Source organism: Halichoeres trimaculatus, unplaced genomic scaffold, assembly GCF_033239565.1.
Source record: "Halichoeres trimaculatus isolate MK-OKI-2021-1 unplaced genomic scaffold, fHalTri1.1 fHalTri1_scaffold_8, whole genome shotgun sequence".
Classification (NCBI taxonomy): Eukaryota; Metazoa; Chordata; class Actinopteri; order Labriformes; family Labridae; genus Halichoeres; species Halichoeres trimaculatus.
In genome coordinates, this window is record NW_027437186.1 from 24,297,637 (window position 1) to 24,314,039 (window position 16,403).

Consider the following 16,403-nt stretch of genomic DNA (forward strand, 5'->3'; position numbering starts at 1 on the left):
CTCTTATCAATTCCTCCTTTATGTGTAAACATTTTATTAAGTTTATAAGTAAACAAATATGAAATTGGTTACTGGATCTGAATATCTCTGCGGGTAAATAAATTGCAATAAGTAAAAGCTGCATGTCAAGAGAGGTTGATGTACTTTTTTGTAAGTAAGTCATCTAGTGTCTCAAAGTGGTTATAGCCAAGCTACAAGTTATTTTGAACCTTGCGATGGTTATGAAGTCAGCCATGAGCCTGGGCATAACTTTTCTTTCATTTGCCTGTTAGTATTTTGACATTTGGATTTTTTGTTACTGTTAACAAAGAGTAACTGTGATATGTTTCTGTGATTAAATTTGAAATTCTTGTATAAAAACAAAGTTACACTGAAGTATGTATCAATGCAACTTCCCATTAGCATCTAACTAGCACTATTTTGCTCATATTGTTCATGGTAAATAAGGAGATTTATACCATGCTGAAGGTGTTGAATAGGAAGGTTGTGTGAAAGACTGATATACATTACTTTCTGTGTTCAGTCTTAAGTAAAACTTGAAGCTAAAATCCTGAAATCAGCGTTTTCTTGGAAAACTTTTATCTGAATGCTAAGCTAAGATAGCTGCCACAGACTAGTCAAAATGTAAAGAATTGAGAAAGGAATTGTTAAGCATTAAGGCTAACGATATCGATGGATTGAAACATTTCTGATCGATTCTTAACGGAAACCGGTTTTCGATTCCCATCCCTAACGATGGTGCAGCCTTTGTTCTGTAAAAACACCACCAATGTTGCCCAGACGCCACTAGAATCAACACAATATAAAAACTCCATTCAGTGCTTTTAAGGCTAGAAATAAATCCCCAAGGTGCTTTTTTTTAATAAAATGACACAGAAAATCACATAAACACTCACAAGATCCTGGTTGTGCTGTGAGTCGGCACCCTTGATATTTGACCCCTCTCTATGAACAGTGTATGTAAGGTTAAAAATGGTTACACTTAGTAGATGTGCAAATCCATGTTCCCTTATAGGACTGGGGAGTCAAGGACAAGAACAGAAGTACAGAAAGAACATCCCAACCACGTTGTCCTGTAGCTGCAAAGGACAACCTCACAATCCTCTTCACGCTGTAAGCCTCGAGAAATAGGTCTGTGAAGAAATAATGATGCCATATGCCAACATACAGCTTCAGTGCATTCATTTATTTAATGTTTCATTGAAAGCAAAATTAGGCCAACAATTGGAGCGCATACAAGGGGGGTGAAATGATTCGTCTGAGTTCTTGACATCCAGTTTAAAACAGTGATCTTCTCAGATAAAAAAAAAAAGCTCCACAATGATATGAATATGTACATAATGCCAGGCAGCAGCTTTTGACAGATCTGAAGTATGTGATTCTCTTTATGGCCACATATTCTAAAACTATCGCTTGGTATAGAAGAAAGGCTTCACAAGGATCTTCCCCAGAGATCTCAGAGTCTGGAAAATCAATCACACTTTTAGAGAATGAGGGAGGCAAAGAAAGAAAGTGAACCTAAGATAGGGAGAGACTTAAAGAGAAAAAACTTAGACTATAAGAGACTTTGAGAAAGCTTGGCTCTGATGCTTGGCTCTGATCCCACCACTCAAAAAAACTACCACTCTAATCTTTTCCTCCTAAAACACCTGAGACTCCTCTTTCTCTCTCTCTTTTTTTTTTCTTTATTGTCCTTCAAGACCAGGCAGCTCCTCCCAAGGGTGCGCTGCGTTATCCACGGACTCTTTAGCCAGCTAATTAAAGATGGCAGGAGGCAAAATGTGATTACTGTGTGCTCTCAGCTTAACAAAAACTACAACTACAATGTCAGTGGGTGAAAAAAAATCAATACTCAGACAAAGACGATGTGTAAAAAGCTCTACTGCATGTTGTGTGCTCATCTTAGCTTTGGGTTAGTTTTCTCAGCTCTCGTGTACACAGTGTTGAAGGGGAGCTAGAGGTTATCTGACCGCTGAAAATGTTTGTTTCAGCCAGCTGCCAACAGAAAGTTAAAGACTAATGGCCACTGCAGGTGTCATACTCAGCACCCCTGAAAAACATTGGAGATAAAAAACTTAGCTAGAATTAGTTCCGACAGGCCGCAAAGTCAGGCTCAACCCACGGTGCATCGGCTGGTCTTCACACCAACTGACAGCTCAACCGATTACCTTCCACGCATCAAATGTGTAAATCTTTAAATAGGCACTTTTAAACTGGTTCAGCCAAGCTACACTTTATGCTTTTGACAGAAAGTGTCAAAAGCTCTGATTTTACCAATGTCATATGTGTTGTTGGGGGAAGCTGTAGCTCAGTGGTTGTTAGTTCTCTCCATCTCAAACTGTCCCTGGTTGTCATGCTACCAGTGTGTAAAAGGATGAGTATGACTTGTCATGTTAAAGAGCCTGAGTGATCAGCAGATGAGAAAAGCACTATATAAACACAATCCATTTACTATTTTCACTGGGACTCTTCACTGATGCTCTCCCTGCCTTGGCTTTACATGCATGTACCTAAAAGGGAAGGGATGCTCTCCCCACCTCAGACTTCTGCATTTACTGTAAGCACATAGTAGGTCAGGGATGTTTCAAAACTTAGTGAAACTGTTTTATGAAATAATAATCCTCTTAAACAAAAATGGTCCTGACTGAACCACTGTTTAAACTATCTGATGATTAATTGTACAGTCAGTTTTTTCTTTCAGTATTTCTTATATTAGTATTTGGCAAAAATTAACCTGAAGGTTGCCATTAGCTGTCTTTAGCTTCATCTGAGTGCATTAAAATGTTTTAAAGCATGGCTATTTTATCCTGGCCTCCATCCAGTGTATAAAACCATGTTTTTATTAAGATAATAAAGAAACTGCAGCTTTTTTGTGAAGCTAGTGTGACCAGTGCATCGCTTCAAATTTAGTGTGGTCCGGCACCCATAGACTGTATAATATATGGATGTAGTCACCCGTCTGTTCCCAAACAGAATAATGAAGCCAATCATTGGCAGGGGCAATTTTAGAATTGCTGACTCAAGAAGCAGGTTCTGTGCTTCTGATTGGACAAACTCATGATCTTAATATGGAGACTAAGTTAGAAAAAAATTCAATTCTGGTTAAGTGTGTGCCAACAGAGAAATTAGCCATTCTGACCCAAGCCGTTCTTTGAACCAGGCTGTAAGTACATTTTAAAATGTCGTAAAAGTCCTGTTTTTTTCTGGCTTCGCGTGTATGTGGTTTCTGGTCCAACAGCAGCCAGGGAATACTCAATGAACTTCAGTTTTAAGCACTTCCCCATAGGCTTTATTTTTCTAAACTGGATGTTCCACCTTGGGTTAGACTTGTTGCTGTAAGGAAGCTTCTGTTTGTGTCGTCTTCAACGCCCTCTGTGGTCAAAGATGCACACATATTCCCTTTGCTGATCTTTTCTACTTAAGTTTCATTTTTTCTTTTGAAAAAAAAAGGATAACTCTGCCTTTTTTCTTTTAACAATAAAACATTGTGGGGTTTGAAAGCATTGCAATTACAATATAGAGAACTTTTGAATCTTGCTTTGGTTAGCTCCTGTAGTTCCAAACCTGGTGTCAGAAACAATTTTAGTCTGTTTTACAACCAGTTAAATACTCCTCACGGGGGCTCGAATAAAATGCTCACATAGATTCTCTCAACATCTCTAAATCTGGCAGGAGGCAGAAACAACCATGTTGGCTGCCTTCAGGAAAACAGTTGCCTTATCAAAGGAAATTAGTTGAGAAAGAGTTAAGAGAACTTCCATTTCCTCTTTTTACTGTATCGTGCCACTGAGTCAGAAAATACCTGACAAACACAATAAGGGTAATTGCTTGTAAGTGACTGGTGTTAACCCTGTAATAATGAGTGATTTAATAATGAAAGGCAGGGCAAAATGCATTGGCACCCAAAGTAAAGTCACACAGAGACTTGGCACCGAAATCCAAGCACACATGGGTTGGCACTAAACAGCAGCCTGAGGTCCAATGTTCCCTATGGTGGCTCTGTCAGGGTCTCAGGTTGCATGGTGACAGAAGAGCTGCTCAGCGAAAACACAATCTTGCAAGTGGCAAGTGTGGGAGGAAGGGAGAGGACGAGACAGCGACAGATAGCAGGGTAGAAAAATCTGGATAAAGATAAACAGCGTGACGTGACAGGAAGAACACATCACAACAACTCAATCACCGACATGCGAGAACAGAGGAAGAGGGAGTGACGGGAGAGGCAGCGGAGGAGGAGGAGGAGGAGGAAGTGCTGCTCATGAAGTTCGCTGCTGCTCAGCATCCAGAAGACATCTGTTTTCAGACTGGGTCATTAGGTCAGCACAGGTTTGTATCAACTGCACGGAAACCCATTATCACTGAAAAGTTATACATGGTGTATAAAAAGTATCGGCACTGAAATTTAGACCAGCTAACAGTCAGCCAACTCGTTTCCACATAAATAGTGCTTATAGTCACTTACAGATCAATTTATCACCCACTCTTGACAGATCCAATTACAATGCAACAAAAACCTGAAACCTCCTTGTCTGGCCTTTCGCTACTCTTCACTGAACAGACTTGGTGACATTATACCTTTTCCATGGTACAAACACACCAAGTGAGATCTCGGCCTTGTCAGCTGTTACTGAAATGGAAGACTTCTTTCACAGAGGATGTTGCTATGGGGACTTTTTGTCAAACACATAATGACGTTGTTTGGATGTGGCCATGTGCTCAGAAAAGACTCTTTCCTCTTTTCTTCCTGCTGCAGAAGAATGAAAGGAAATGTTCTCACTGGGAAACACACGGTCTAGTGCAAAGAGCCAATCGAGCCAGGACGATGAACACTTTCAGCTTATTGTGTTTCAGAGAAGAGATGACAAAACTTATTTAACAAAAAACAGTGTATTTAAAAGGGGTTAAAACTTATCACAGAGACATTTATTTGTATCCGTCATTTGTGAGAATGTAAAGTTAAGTCAGGAACATGCTTGTGGTTGGTTGAGTGCTTAATAAGTAAGTCCTTGTCTTTGATTTCATTAGAGGTAAGTTCAAATATCATGCATCAGATGTCTAACCATTAACTGGATATTTGATTTTTAAAAAAAGGCAAATTATTTTGCAAAATTAAAAAAAAAAAAAAAAAAATATATATATATATATATATATATATATATATATGTATTACTTTCTTTAGCATCTTTCATCTTTCTTTCATTTACTTGTGAATACAATTAATAAAATCCTTCTCTTAAAAACAATTTATTTGATAATAATATGTGCTATTGCAAGTGGCCAACACAGATTAAAAGTCAAAACTTTAGCCAATTAGGATGGATTGGAGAGGGTCAGGTTTAAAGTTCAAGTCATAATATGATACCTTACATTAGGATGCGACAGAATTCAGTGTGATAAGGTATGTTAACTCTCAACATTATTTGATACAACTCAATATAACTGTATAAGATATTATATCAATTTATGATGCAATGTGATACAATATCATGATTTGTTGTGCAATATGGCACAATAAATTACATATTGTAATACAATACAATATGTTAACAAAAATATATGATCAGATCTGATCTGATACTATACAGTGCTTAACAAGACACTACGCTACAGTAGGACACAGTTCAAATTAGATATGAGGTGCTGGTATAGCCTAGCCATCTAGATTACTTGCCATATGAGGCAAGCTCCTGTTCTCTCTAATTAATGCAAAAAAAAACAAATGAATAAACAAATAATAAAAAAGCCCAAAAAATAACAAAAAAGTGTGATGTGACATGATTCAGTAAGATATAATATGGTATAGTAAACTATAGTAGTGCTTAGTACGATACAACAAAATACATGATGACACAATAAATTTGATACGATATATCTTACAAGCTAAAAAGTAGGAAGTTAGAACACTTGGTACGAAAAACTTCAGTTATCAGGCCGTGCTGTATATCTTAGATATATATCTCTCTCTTACACACCAACAACCTGGTCCCCAAGACAGAGCTATTTAAGTCTTTAATCACGACAAATGTGGAATGTCCCATAAGACCACCATTAGTCATTTGAAGCTGAATGATGAATTACTGTGCCATTGATCAGTGCTATACATCAAAACTGCTGCCACAGGAACAAGTTTATGTCCCTCCAACTTTATATGCACTGAATGACACATAAGCCTTAAATATAGTCTATGACTTTCTTTGCTTTACAGTAAAAAGAACGATGACAGATTAATGGGAAACATCTTCTCCTTTTAACCAGATGGGATATAAAAGAACAGTGTGATAACAGTGTGTACCAGAGCAATTACATAGAGAAGTCATGTTGTAGCTACACAAATGCCAATGTAGTTAAGTAGAGTACAGATGCAGCGTGTTCACTGTCTTTTACATCTCAATTTCTATTCCAACTGTGCCGCAGTTGCTGGAAAAAAGACACACAAGAAGTGGCACATACCACCTAGGGAGAGCAAATCAAGTCAAGGTAAAAGGTACAAGATGTCCAAATGCTGAGAGACTCTGACTCTCTTAAAAACACTGGCACTACATCTAGTACTGAAGGACATTCTTCTCTCTCTCACACATACACACACCATCACACAGCAGACCCCACTGATTTCTCTCCTTAGTAGATCTGTACTTGTCCTACCGTAGCCAAGTTTTCCTGGGACTGAGCCAAGAGTCTCACAAACAGCAGTTTATTAATTGGATCTGGTAGCATGTTTGTATTGGTGAGGACTGGTATCATTTCACACTGGCCTTGGAACAGGTGTGCTGTGCAGCGGGGCCAAATGAGCAAACAGCTTGGACTCAGCAGATTCAAGCGAAAAGGGATGAGCCTTCACAGGAAAGCTGCCATAACTCAGCACAAAAGAAGCAGCACATACCGACTCTCAGCTTTTAGAAATACTCTCCTTAAGTAGCATTAAAGCTCAATAACTTTCACACCGTATCGCTGCTATCTTTCTCTCCTGTTGATGATCCAACCCTGTCATGATTGATTTAACGGGTTAGCAATGTAGAGGAGGAAAAGTGAAGAAAAAAAAATTGGCATTAGCTTTACTGAAGTTTCCACAACTGAGTGAGTATCTGCTTCAAATAAGAAAAGAAAAAAAAATGACATTGCTATGAGTAATCTGAGTATATCCAGAGTGACAGCATGCATCAGCAAGTGAATTCAGCAGAAATGCTTCAGGAAAGGAGAGGAACATGTGTCTTTAAAGTGCTCTTATTACAAAAACTGTCTTTTAAATTCCACATTTTACAATATTCTTTTAATAAATCTCAGAAACATTAGAGTGGTTAAGCTCACTTAACTTGACATGAGGTGTCTAATGTGTATATATCAAATAAAGGACAACTAAGATAGAAAATGAGCAGGACTTGTGTTGCAAGATTACTGTAAATAATTCAGAGAAACTAAAGCCTTTGCCTTTTCCTCTTCCAGCTCCTCCCTTCTGCCCAGACTGAATACTAACAGACTCGACACAACAGACCTATGCTGAGGTCAGAGACCACCTGTTCTGGGTTGGCTGAACTGGTGAAGCGACAGAGGACACATCTGGCCTGACAGGGAACAGGCCGGATGGGAATGGCAGCGAGCTCCTGGGCTTCAGGCTGGTGACGGATGACTCACAGCTGATGCTGAGGTCACTGTAGGTTACATGGAGAGCGGGGAACAAAGGGGTCGGTGGGGACAGTTTTTTCTGTGGCGCGTGTCACTTCTTAGCCTTTATACCTCAGGAATTTCTCTTTTTTTTGTTTTTAGTGGCAAACATTGGAATAATACTTGTATGGGTGTTTTGGAGTTATGGGTAAAAGAAGAAGAGATGTGTTTAAAAAGTAAAATGAATTCAATATTTGCCTTACCTTTTTAAATCTGCAAAAGAAAATGATTGTTATTCAATATCAGGGCTTCTAAATGTCACATGACCAAAGGTGTTAGTTATGACCACTAGTTTCACTTCTTAAATTCCACTACAGAATCAGTTTCAAACTACTTCATAATTCCTCTGTTAAAAATAAAAAACAGAGCCCTAAAAATCGCTGCAACCTGACTTATGTTCGTTGGAGAGCAAGAAGTCTGACCAGTCACAGACCAAGTCCATCACTTTAGTGTCAATATCTGTTTCCCAGAGCAGCAGAGTAAAATATTATGCCTTCATTCTTTTTTGAATAAGAATCATTCGTCAAAACTAGACCTGAGACGATGATGTCTCAATTTCTGTAAGATTGCCAATTCCCCTGGACATGTAACCAGCCTCACTGCAATCTTTCCTCTATATATGAAACTTTGCGTGTGTGTTAGTGTATCTAAATATTTATGAACTCCAAATGATCCCCACCCCTTGTTTCTTAGTTCATTGTGTTGTTTCTCTGCAGTCTGGAGGGAAGAGGAGGAAAGGAGAGGACAAAAATGTCCTCCGAGCTCTCTTCTGCCTCTTTCTTTATCAGCTTTCATCTCTCGGCCCTTCGGAGAGGCTGAATCATTAAAGAGTCCAACCACTGGGGGATACATTATTTTCTCCCTACTAGAATACTCTAAAGTCTATTAAGCTAGACCCAAACAACTTTCCCTACTCTTGGATGTTCAAGTCCAACCATTCATAGAGGGTTTTAATACTTCAAAGGGGAACTCACTCATTTTTCTCCAGCAACAGGATCAGCTGTTCACCCTCAGCACGTACCAGCAGCTGGAGTGACGCAGGATAACTCTGAAAGACAAAAAGATGATGGCAGTGTTAAGGTGGTGCCCGGATCTCACCCATCCTGCCTGTGGATCAGGCATTAGCTTGAAACTTCACCTTACTTTGACATGCGCGCGCACACACACACACACACACACACACACACACACACACACACACACACACACACACACACACACACACACACACACACACACACACACACACAGGGTCTATACAAGGCAGGATGTGGCAAGGCACAATGGTGTCAGAGGAAGAGGAAGACAGCTTCCACATCCTACACTTCCAAAGTCTGTGCAAGACACAGAAGTGGATACATTGAACTTGTTTCAAAACTTAGCCAAAGTTTTCCATCCAGACTGTCTTTTTTAAAGTAATAACCCCTATCAATTTCATCAAAGGTATCCACTGTCTGCCGATAGGGAAATGAGCTATTCAGACACAAAATGTTTTTCGAGAAGGCTGGGAAAATGTTTATCTTTGCTCTAGAAATCATCTTTTTTGGCTTGGTGTGCATGTGGTATCTGGTGTTTCTGCAGCCAGCCTTATTTGGAGAAATGAAAAACTGCTGTTTTAACACTTCCCCATGGGCTTCATACTTTAGCCTTAAAATATAAACAATGCCTAAATACGATGCAGACAGCCAGCCCTGTGATTGGTCCACTGGGTAGCACTGTCATTTCCTGAATTTACAACATTTCTGACATCGCTGCTTTAACCAGCCAGGATCTGATCAGCAGGCATTCCTGTATGTTCAGCACCAACTCAAACATGGTGTGATTTACTGTGCATTGCAAGCAGAGGATGTAGCAGAATTAGGAACTGACAATATGATGAGCAGAGAAATCACACTGACAACTACTTCTTTAGAGTCCACCTCTGGTTTTAATTGGCATCTACGCTGGATAACAATTCACAGGAAACAGCATATGCATAACTTTATCTCATTCATAAATGTCTCACTCTGTGCTGATAAATATAAATATTCCATCAAACTGCTCTTTGTAAAAACCTGGCCTTTTGGCGCTCCAGTGCAGGAACAGCTGTGACGGTTATGTGATGTGACCATTCTGGTGCCACTGATTTATCGTTGGAAGAACCTGGACTGATCTGATCCTAAATCAAATCTCAAAAATGGCAAATTTCCAAACAAAAACCGCTCCAGGATGACTTGACGCTTTTCAGAAAACAGTTATCTGAGAGAAGAAATGCCAAGAGCAGCAGGATGGAGGCACAGTGTATTCATGCCCAAGGCCAAAGCTGTTATTAGACCAGTCTTACAACATGGTAATAGAAACATCAAGAAACTGTCAGACAAGATGTTCACATTGAGAGGAAGACAAAGATTTCTGTAGAGGCGGGTCATTTTTCTGATTTTACTCAAATGTTACCGCCTTTAGTGATATTTCTTTGCTCTGGGCTCTGTCTATGAGCAAGCATGTCCATGGTTGTTTGTGAGTGTGGCTGGGAGTGTGTGGAGAGTGGATGTCACTCTAAGTAATGACTCTGCAATACTTTACGGCTGCTTGATAACCTTCTATTGGCACAAGGAGCAGATATATAAATCTGTTAGCTGGGGGGCTTAAGTCTTAGTGAAATGAGACAATCACCAGCTGCCCTGGCGGTCACTTTAATTTGAGAGAGGTCAGGTTGTAGATAGCCTGTTGTGAAGTAATTGTGTTTCCTCAACAATAACACCCAATGTCAGCAGCAGCTGGTGGTTGAGCATATCTGATGTAGTTGTAAAAGAAGAGGGAATCTAATTATGTTGCGAAAGCTAAAACTTTTTTTCTACATGAGGATATTATTACATATAAAAGACATAACGTGTCATTAACATTTCTGACCTTTCTTACTGACTGACTGAGTGAAAAAAAAAAATCGTCAATGTGGACTTCCCTGCATTAGAATAAAATATCTGACTGCTCAAGGAGTTTGCAAAAGTTAACCTCCTGTGGATCAAGTTTCCTCATGTGGTGGCATAATCGCCCCTTCTATTTGTAGTAGATGTGACAAAATGGTCTACAAGCGTGGAAAGTCAAAAGAGAGCTCACATGGTGATAGAAAAGTAGGTAAGGGTGTTTGCTTTTTAGTTTTCAAAATGTATTGTGTCAGGACATCAACAGCATCATCTTTCACGGAGCAGACATGTAACCCTGTGTGACAGAGGATGAGGGCCACCTCAAGGATGAAAAGGATTTTAAATTTGCAGCAATAAATACAGACAGCTGCTGAACTACTTACTGACCATGTGTGCTTGTTGTCACGTTAGCCTACAGATACGTTGGAGCATCGGGATGCCGATAGCGCTACATTTCGCCAGCTACTGCAACATTCACTTGTTGACAAGTTTTAAACCGTACTAAAACTGTACTGATAAATACCTCACCTCGGCCCATTGTATCCAGTAAAAAGTTGTCTTGAACAAAGAAAATTTGTTTCCATCTGATCTCCTTTCAATTCCAAAACAAACACACCCCTTGCTTAAAGGAATTTACGGCAGTGTGTGTGAGACTCTGGGCCAGAAGGTGGCAAGGCAGTTCAATTAAAACAGATCCTGTTTTATGTGATGTGACTCATATTAAGTCTAAGAAGATTATTTTTAGGGATGGGTACCTTTCACATTTGAAACGATATGGTATCGATGCCCGGTACCTGGCAATCGGTACCGGTACTCAGCGGTACCAATTTTCGGTACTTTTTTGTGTTTCTGTGGTAAAAAAATAACAATTTGTTTAGTAAAAAATACATGTGTTTTTTTTGACTACACATATTTATAACCTTGCAATACTGTGTTCATGTCCAGCATGGAAAATTGGCTACCCCTCCACTCCCTCACAGTCACAAGTATGCATTTAGGTACCTAAACATGGTACCTTTTGATTTCACATGAACCGGTACCCGGTACTTTTGACAGAATTCGGTCGGTACCTATAAAAGTACCTAATTCAGTACCCATCCCTAAATATTTTTAATAAAATAAGAGATGAACACTTGCTTAGACGTCTGTTTTTGCGGTATATTGCCAAATAACAAGACTCTAGTATAAGAAGCTGTTATACTATAAAATTAAAGCAACCAGCTACCTGCATGAAAATGAGAAACGTGGAACATCTTATCAAGTTTAATCTACATCCCAGGATGATCCATGTTCTTTCATTCATGTGCAGATAGCCTGATGCTCTTTTAATAACCCCTGATACATTGTTTCATTTGCAGACCAACCATTAATTATTAACCATCTAATTTGTCATACATTTATGACTTATTTCTCTTAAAACTATTCTTGCAGGATCATAGCTTTATTCTTGCAGTATAAAGACATTGCTTCTAAAATCTACTATTTCTCCCTCCTTGGTGTGGCTGTTATCCTCCATTGTATAAAAGGCTGATGGGAATAATCTCACAGAAGCCTGGCCTTGAGAGTGAACTCATATTCAACAAACAGAGGAGGGGACATTTCTGAAGGAGGAAGAGGGAGCTGGGAAGAAAGAAACCACAAAGGGGAACCAACAGAGGATAAACAGAGCTAAAGAGCCGACTTTCTACTGAAGAAAATCAAGCAAGCGGGGAAACAGGCAACAAGGGAGGGAATCATATGCCGTGTTTATGTCAAACACAAAAACAGACATCTGTACTTGGCTGAGCTCTTGGAAACAAACTTGGAAGCCAGCTTATTTGCATTGAAAGAACGCTGCTGAGAAGCTCTGAAAGTATTTACCCCAGACTTGAGCTGGCAGACAGGTCTGCGCTCTTTGCCCTTCAGCTGCAGAGGTACAGTGGTCCCGTAGCGTTGTGGTTTGGTTGCCTTTTCTTGTTTTTCAGCCTCACCAGGTAAACCTGTAAAGAAATATAAGAGAAAAGATAATCAGAAAAGCCTGAATGATGTGATGGAGCATCACACCCTAAATATCAGAGCAAGTGTTTGTCCAGTTCATCGTGTGACTCTGGCATGCAGATAGATGGGTCAGGGATATCTCAGCTGTTCTGTGCTCTCTTAAATAATTCAAGCACACCAAATAGAAAGGAAGACTCCAACACAATGCGAGGGACTACTTAAATTGTGCTTTGCAATGCTAAGAGAGGGTAAAAGCTATCTCTTGTTCCTGTGAGGAGATGTGCTGTCCTCAAGGGGGCCTCTGCACCAGGACCAACATCAATAAAAGATGCTCCCTCACAGTCATGAGAAACTCTGTCAGTAGGATGCATCCAAACACGAACAGACTTCAAGAAAAAAAAAAAAAAAAAACCTATAGTGTGAAATTGTCCCATCAAGTTCTTTTTTCTTTCACCTTGTGTAGAAGTTCAGAAACTGGCAATCAGCCTGTGACTTTAAACTTTCTCCCTCACTAACCCATCATTTTACTGCTCTTTCAGAAGTGAAATTAGCAAAGTTTGCAGCCAATTATGCTGATTAGCTCTTTAAAGACAGCTCATTTGGGAGGCAAACAGCGTGGGATGTACTGTATATATAGCATAGGATGAAATATAACAAACCGGATCAGTGGCTTTAAGCAGAATGTGGGAATCACAGTCACAATTCCCTCTGCTCCTTCAGCTCTCCTCCCTTTTCCGAGGCTGTCCCTAATGCTCCCACGGCCTCACTGAGCATGTCTGTATTGTAGCGGGCCCAGCAGGCTTCCTGTGAAGCCCAATAAATGCTACAAACCCAGAGAGGAGCTGTGGAGATGAGAGGGAGTGCAGCAGGGGAGGGGGGAGGTTGTTTGAGGTTTCACACTCTTGCTCTCACCAAAGGAAGACTGAGAGGGCGTGCTGTGTCTGTATTTACTGTACATCTAACGTCTGGGCCTGTTCAACAATCCCCTGAGATGCACACATGAAGCATCTGTTTGTCTGCATGTGCATGTGGAGCATCGTGCAGGGCTCAGTCGTGCAAAGAGCAGAGATATTACAGTCTGTGAGACCTTTGACCCTCTGGAGATGTCTTCATTGTCAAGCTGTCTGTTGCTTCAAAGTCCAACATGTCTCTGCTTTGAAGACGAAAACCATCAACGACTCCTTTACCATCACAATTGCACATCTTACGACTTCAAACAGTTTGCAACGCGGCTGTCCTGAACTCTCAAGTGTGGTCCCAGACTCTCCATTTATCCACGCTGGATAATAAGCTAACAAGGGCATAAAAGGGGCCTCCTGTAATTAACAGGGAATTGAACATGTGCTGTTGGTAGTTTGTTGGTTTTAGTGGTGCATGAAAGCCACGACAGACAGACGGAGCAGCATGACTGAGACCACAGGCTGTGGCTCGAGTGCTATTAAAAAGGAGCTATAAAAGAAGAGTCAAGTAGACATCTTGTTAATAAAGGACTTTTAAACCTGCACTGGTGTCCCTGGCTGTTCATTTAGATCTCTCAAGTCGACAGGGTTTGTCGGTCAAATCACGGTTCAGAGAGGAAACTACAGCAGGTGTATACGCAAAATGAACTAGTTTGTGTAGTAACATTTCATCAGACTGCAGCTGAGGGCAAAAGTATTTATAGTAGTTCCAAGTGGTCACATAAAATGGCAGGACAGACTGAATGACACACTCCTGCTTATCTGTCCTCAATACAAATCATGCCCACTGACATGCTTCTTCACACTTGAAGTAGTCACGCTTGTTAGATTGTTTGCGTCAGAAGATTATCACAAAAAACGCTGTAGCACCACCGATTCAAGGGATTTAGAAAGCTGCCCAACAGTTTAACAAGCACTTTGTTTGAAACACAATGACCCTCTCGGAATTCATGTGCATGCGTTGCGCAAAAAGACACACAGGATGCATGTGAGTTTAAAGCTGAGCGAAGATTACAGCTTCTGTCTCTGCCCCCCAAAAAGAAGCGTTTCCTTCAAGCGGCCAAGAAATGTGGCATTCATGATCATTCTCATGAGCCTCATCCTCTTTGGGAACCTTTGAAATTCAAACCAAAACTGGGTTAATCCCGCACGTTTTTGGAGAGCATTTTGATTGCTAAGCCAACCACAGTTGTATCCTCACATTGGACACGAGGGGAAATCAGCGATGGGTCAAACCAGCCAAAGCCAAAATCATCTCCCTCTTTGCTCTGCTTTTAATAGCCACAAAACACACATCTCTTTTTAAGCTTATTTCATTTCGACAAAATCAAGGATGGATTTTTGTCCAGCCTGAGCAGGAGCATATTTCTGATTTTCTAGTTAGTACAATGTGGATTCAAAAAAGGGCTTGTACACAATTTTCTCAGCAGGGATGTAACATACCCACCAATAAGAAAGGATGAAATGAGCCACAATTACTTCTGGCAAACAGAGGGGTGCTGGGTGAGACAGGACAAAATCAAGCTCATTTTGAACCAAAAGTATAATAGCTTCTTCTTTTGTAAGTTTTTAAAATGACTTTCATATTCAGTGTTACATTATTTTTCTGGGGCAAATGATATATTTAGGCAGGACTGATTAAAAAGCAGCCACAGGACAAGGATATGTGCAGCATTACATGTCCACTTTTAATCTATGGTAGAGCACGAATGCGCTGCTGAAATCACAGCTCTGCTCTATAAATGTTTATACGTCTCTCTCGTGAGATGAACAACACAATAAACAACATAAGGGAGGTCAAAACAGGAGGATGAAGGACATGATAATGCTCAGGCGAGGTGTTGAAGGAGAGTGCAGGAGAGAGTAAACGTCACAGTGGGACTTCAGAGAATGCCTGCAATCTGATTAGCCTGAAGTAATATTTGCATACAAATTATGCACAGCATACTGTGAATTTCATGAAAATACTGCACCCTGTGTGTTTCAGCGCAGAAATAAAAACATAACTTTTTAATTGAGCTGGAAAGTTTACCCTTGATATTGGGAGCAGCAGCTGCTGACATTTGTCACCATAGATACTCAGAGAACCATTATTTGTCTGTTGTGTTAAATTCAAGACGGTTATTTTACAAATACATGAAAAAAATCTTAAAGTCCATGGGAGAAATTGCCACCTGACATTGAAACCATTCCACTGATCTATAAAGTTCAAGCCACCTTGTTGTACAGCCTCTTAAAGTAGTATGGGAGGTGGAGCCACGGGTTACCAGGCCCTCCCCTCTGGAATAAACAAGTGAAGATCTGGGAGGCAAACAACCCCTTTACTTTCAAGATGTATGGACATAAAAATCTCCTCCATTAATGAAACGTGTAGTCAGAGCTGACTCAGGTTTGGACCAGCCCGTAGTCAGGCTGCTGTAGGCTTTCATTGCTAGGAAACTGGCACACTGACCTCGGGTCTTTCCCTTTCCACATTTTATCTCCACATCCCATTCAAGTTACTAACTTGGTATTTGCTGATACTGATCTGATCTGATCTGATACCAGTATAATTTGGCATTCAATTACTAATACCATTACCATTTCCTAATATGAGGGCGAGACTGACAATAACATTTTTGGTGACTTCAGGCTTTTCTAACTTTGTGAATCAAATGAATTTAAAAATATTTAAACTGACATAAATAATATTATTCTATGGGATAATAGATGTATAAATGTGTGGTAAGTCAATGTCCAATACAAACAGAGTTCACAGTATATCTGTACACCTAAGCACTAGATATATCAGGAACTAAGCTTGCACATATCACAAGCTGCCATCAGAGTTGTTGGCAAAACAATTGTGAGATACTTCCACATAGCTGAGCTGCTACAGTTGTCTCACTTCATTTGTTTTTAAAACCAT

At 40.1% G+C, this 16,403-nt stretch overlaps 1 protein-coding gene across 2 annotated transcripts in view; it reads right to left on the reverse strand.

The window, feature by feature from the left end:
- Positions 1-16,403, reverse strand: part of adam12b (ADAM metallopeptidase domain 12b) — a 92,723-nt gene that overhangs the window by 62,639 nt on the left and 13,681 nt on the right. For both annotated transcript variants that reach the window (XM_074676027.1, XM_074676026.1), the window contains exons 2-3: positions 12,420-12,538; positions 8,631-8,704 (exon numbers count right to left, since the gene is read on the reverse strand). In XM_074676027.1, the coding sequence (XP_074532128.1) occupies positions 8,631-8,704; positions 12,420-12,538 (193 nt within the window). The remainder of the gene's footprint in view (positions 1-8,630; positions 8,705-12,419; positions 12,539-16,403) is intronic.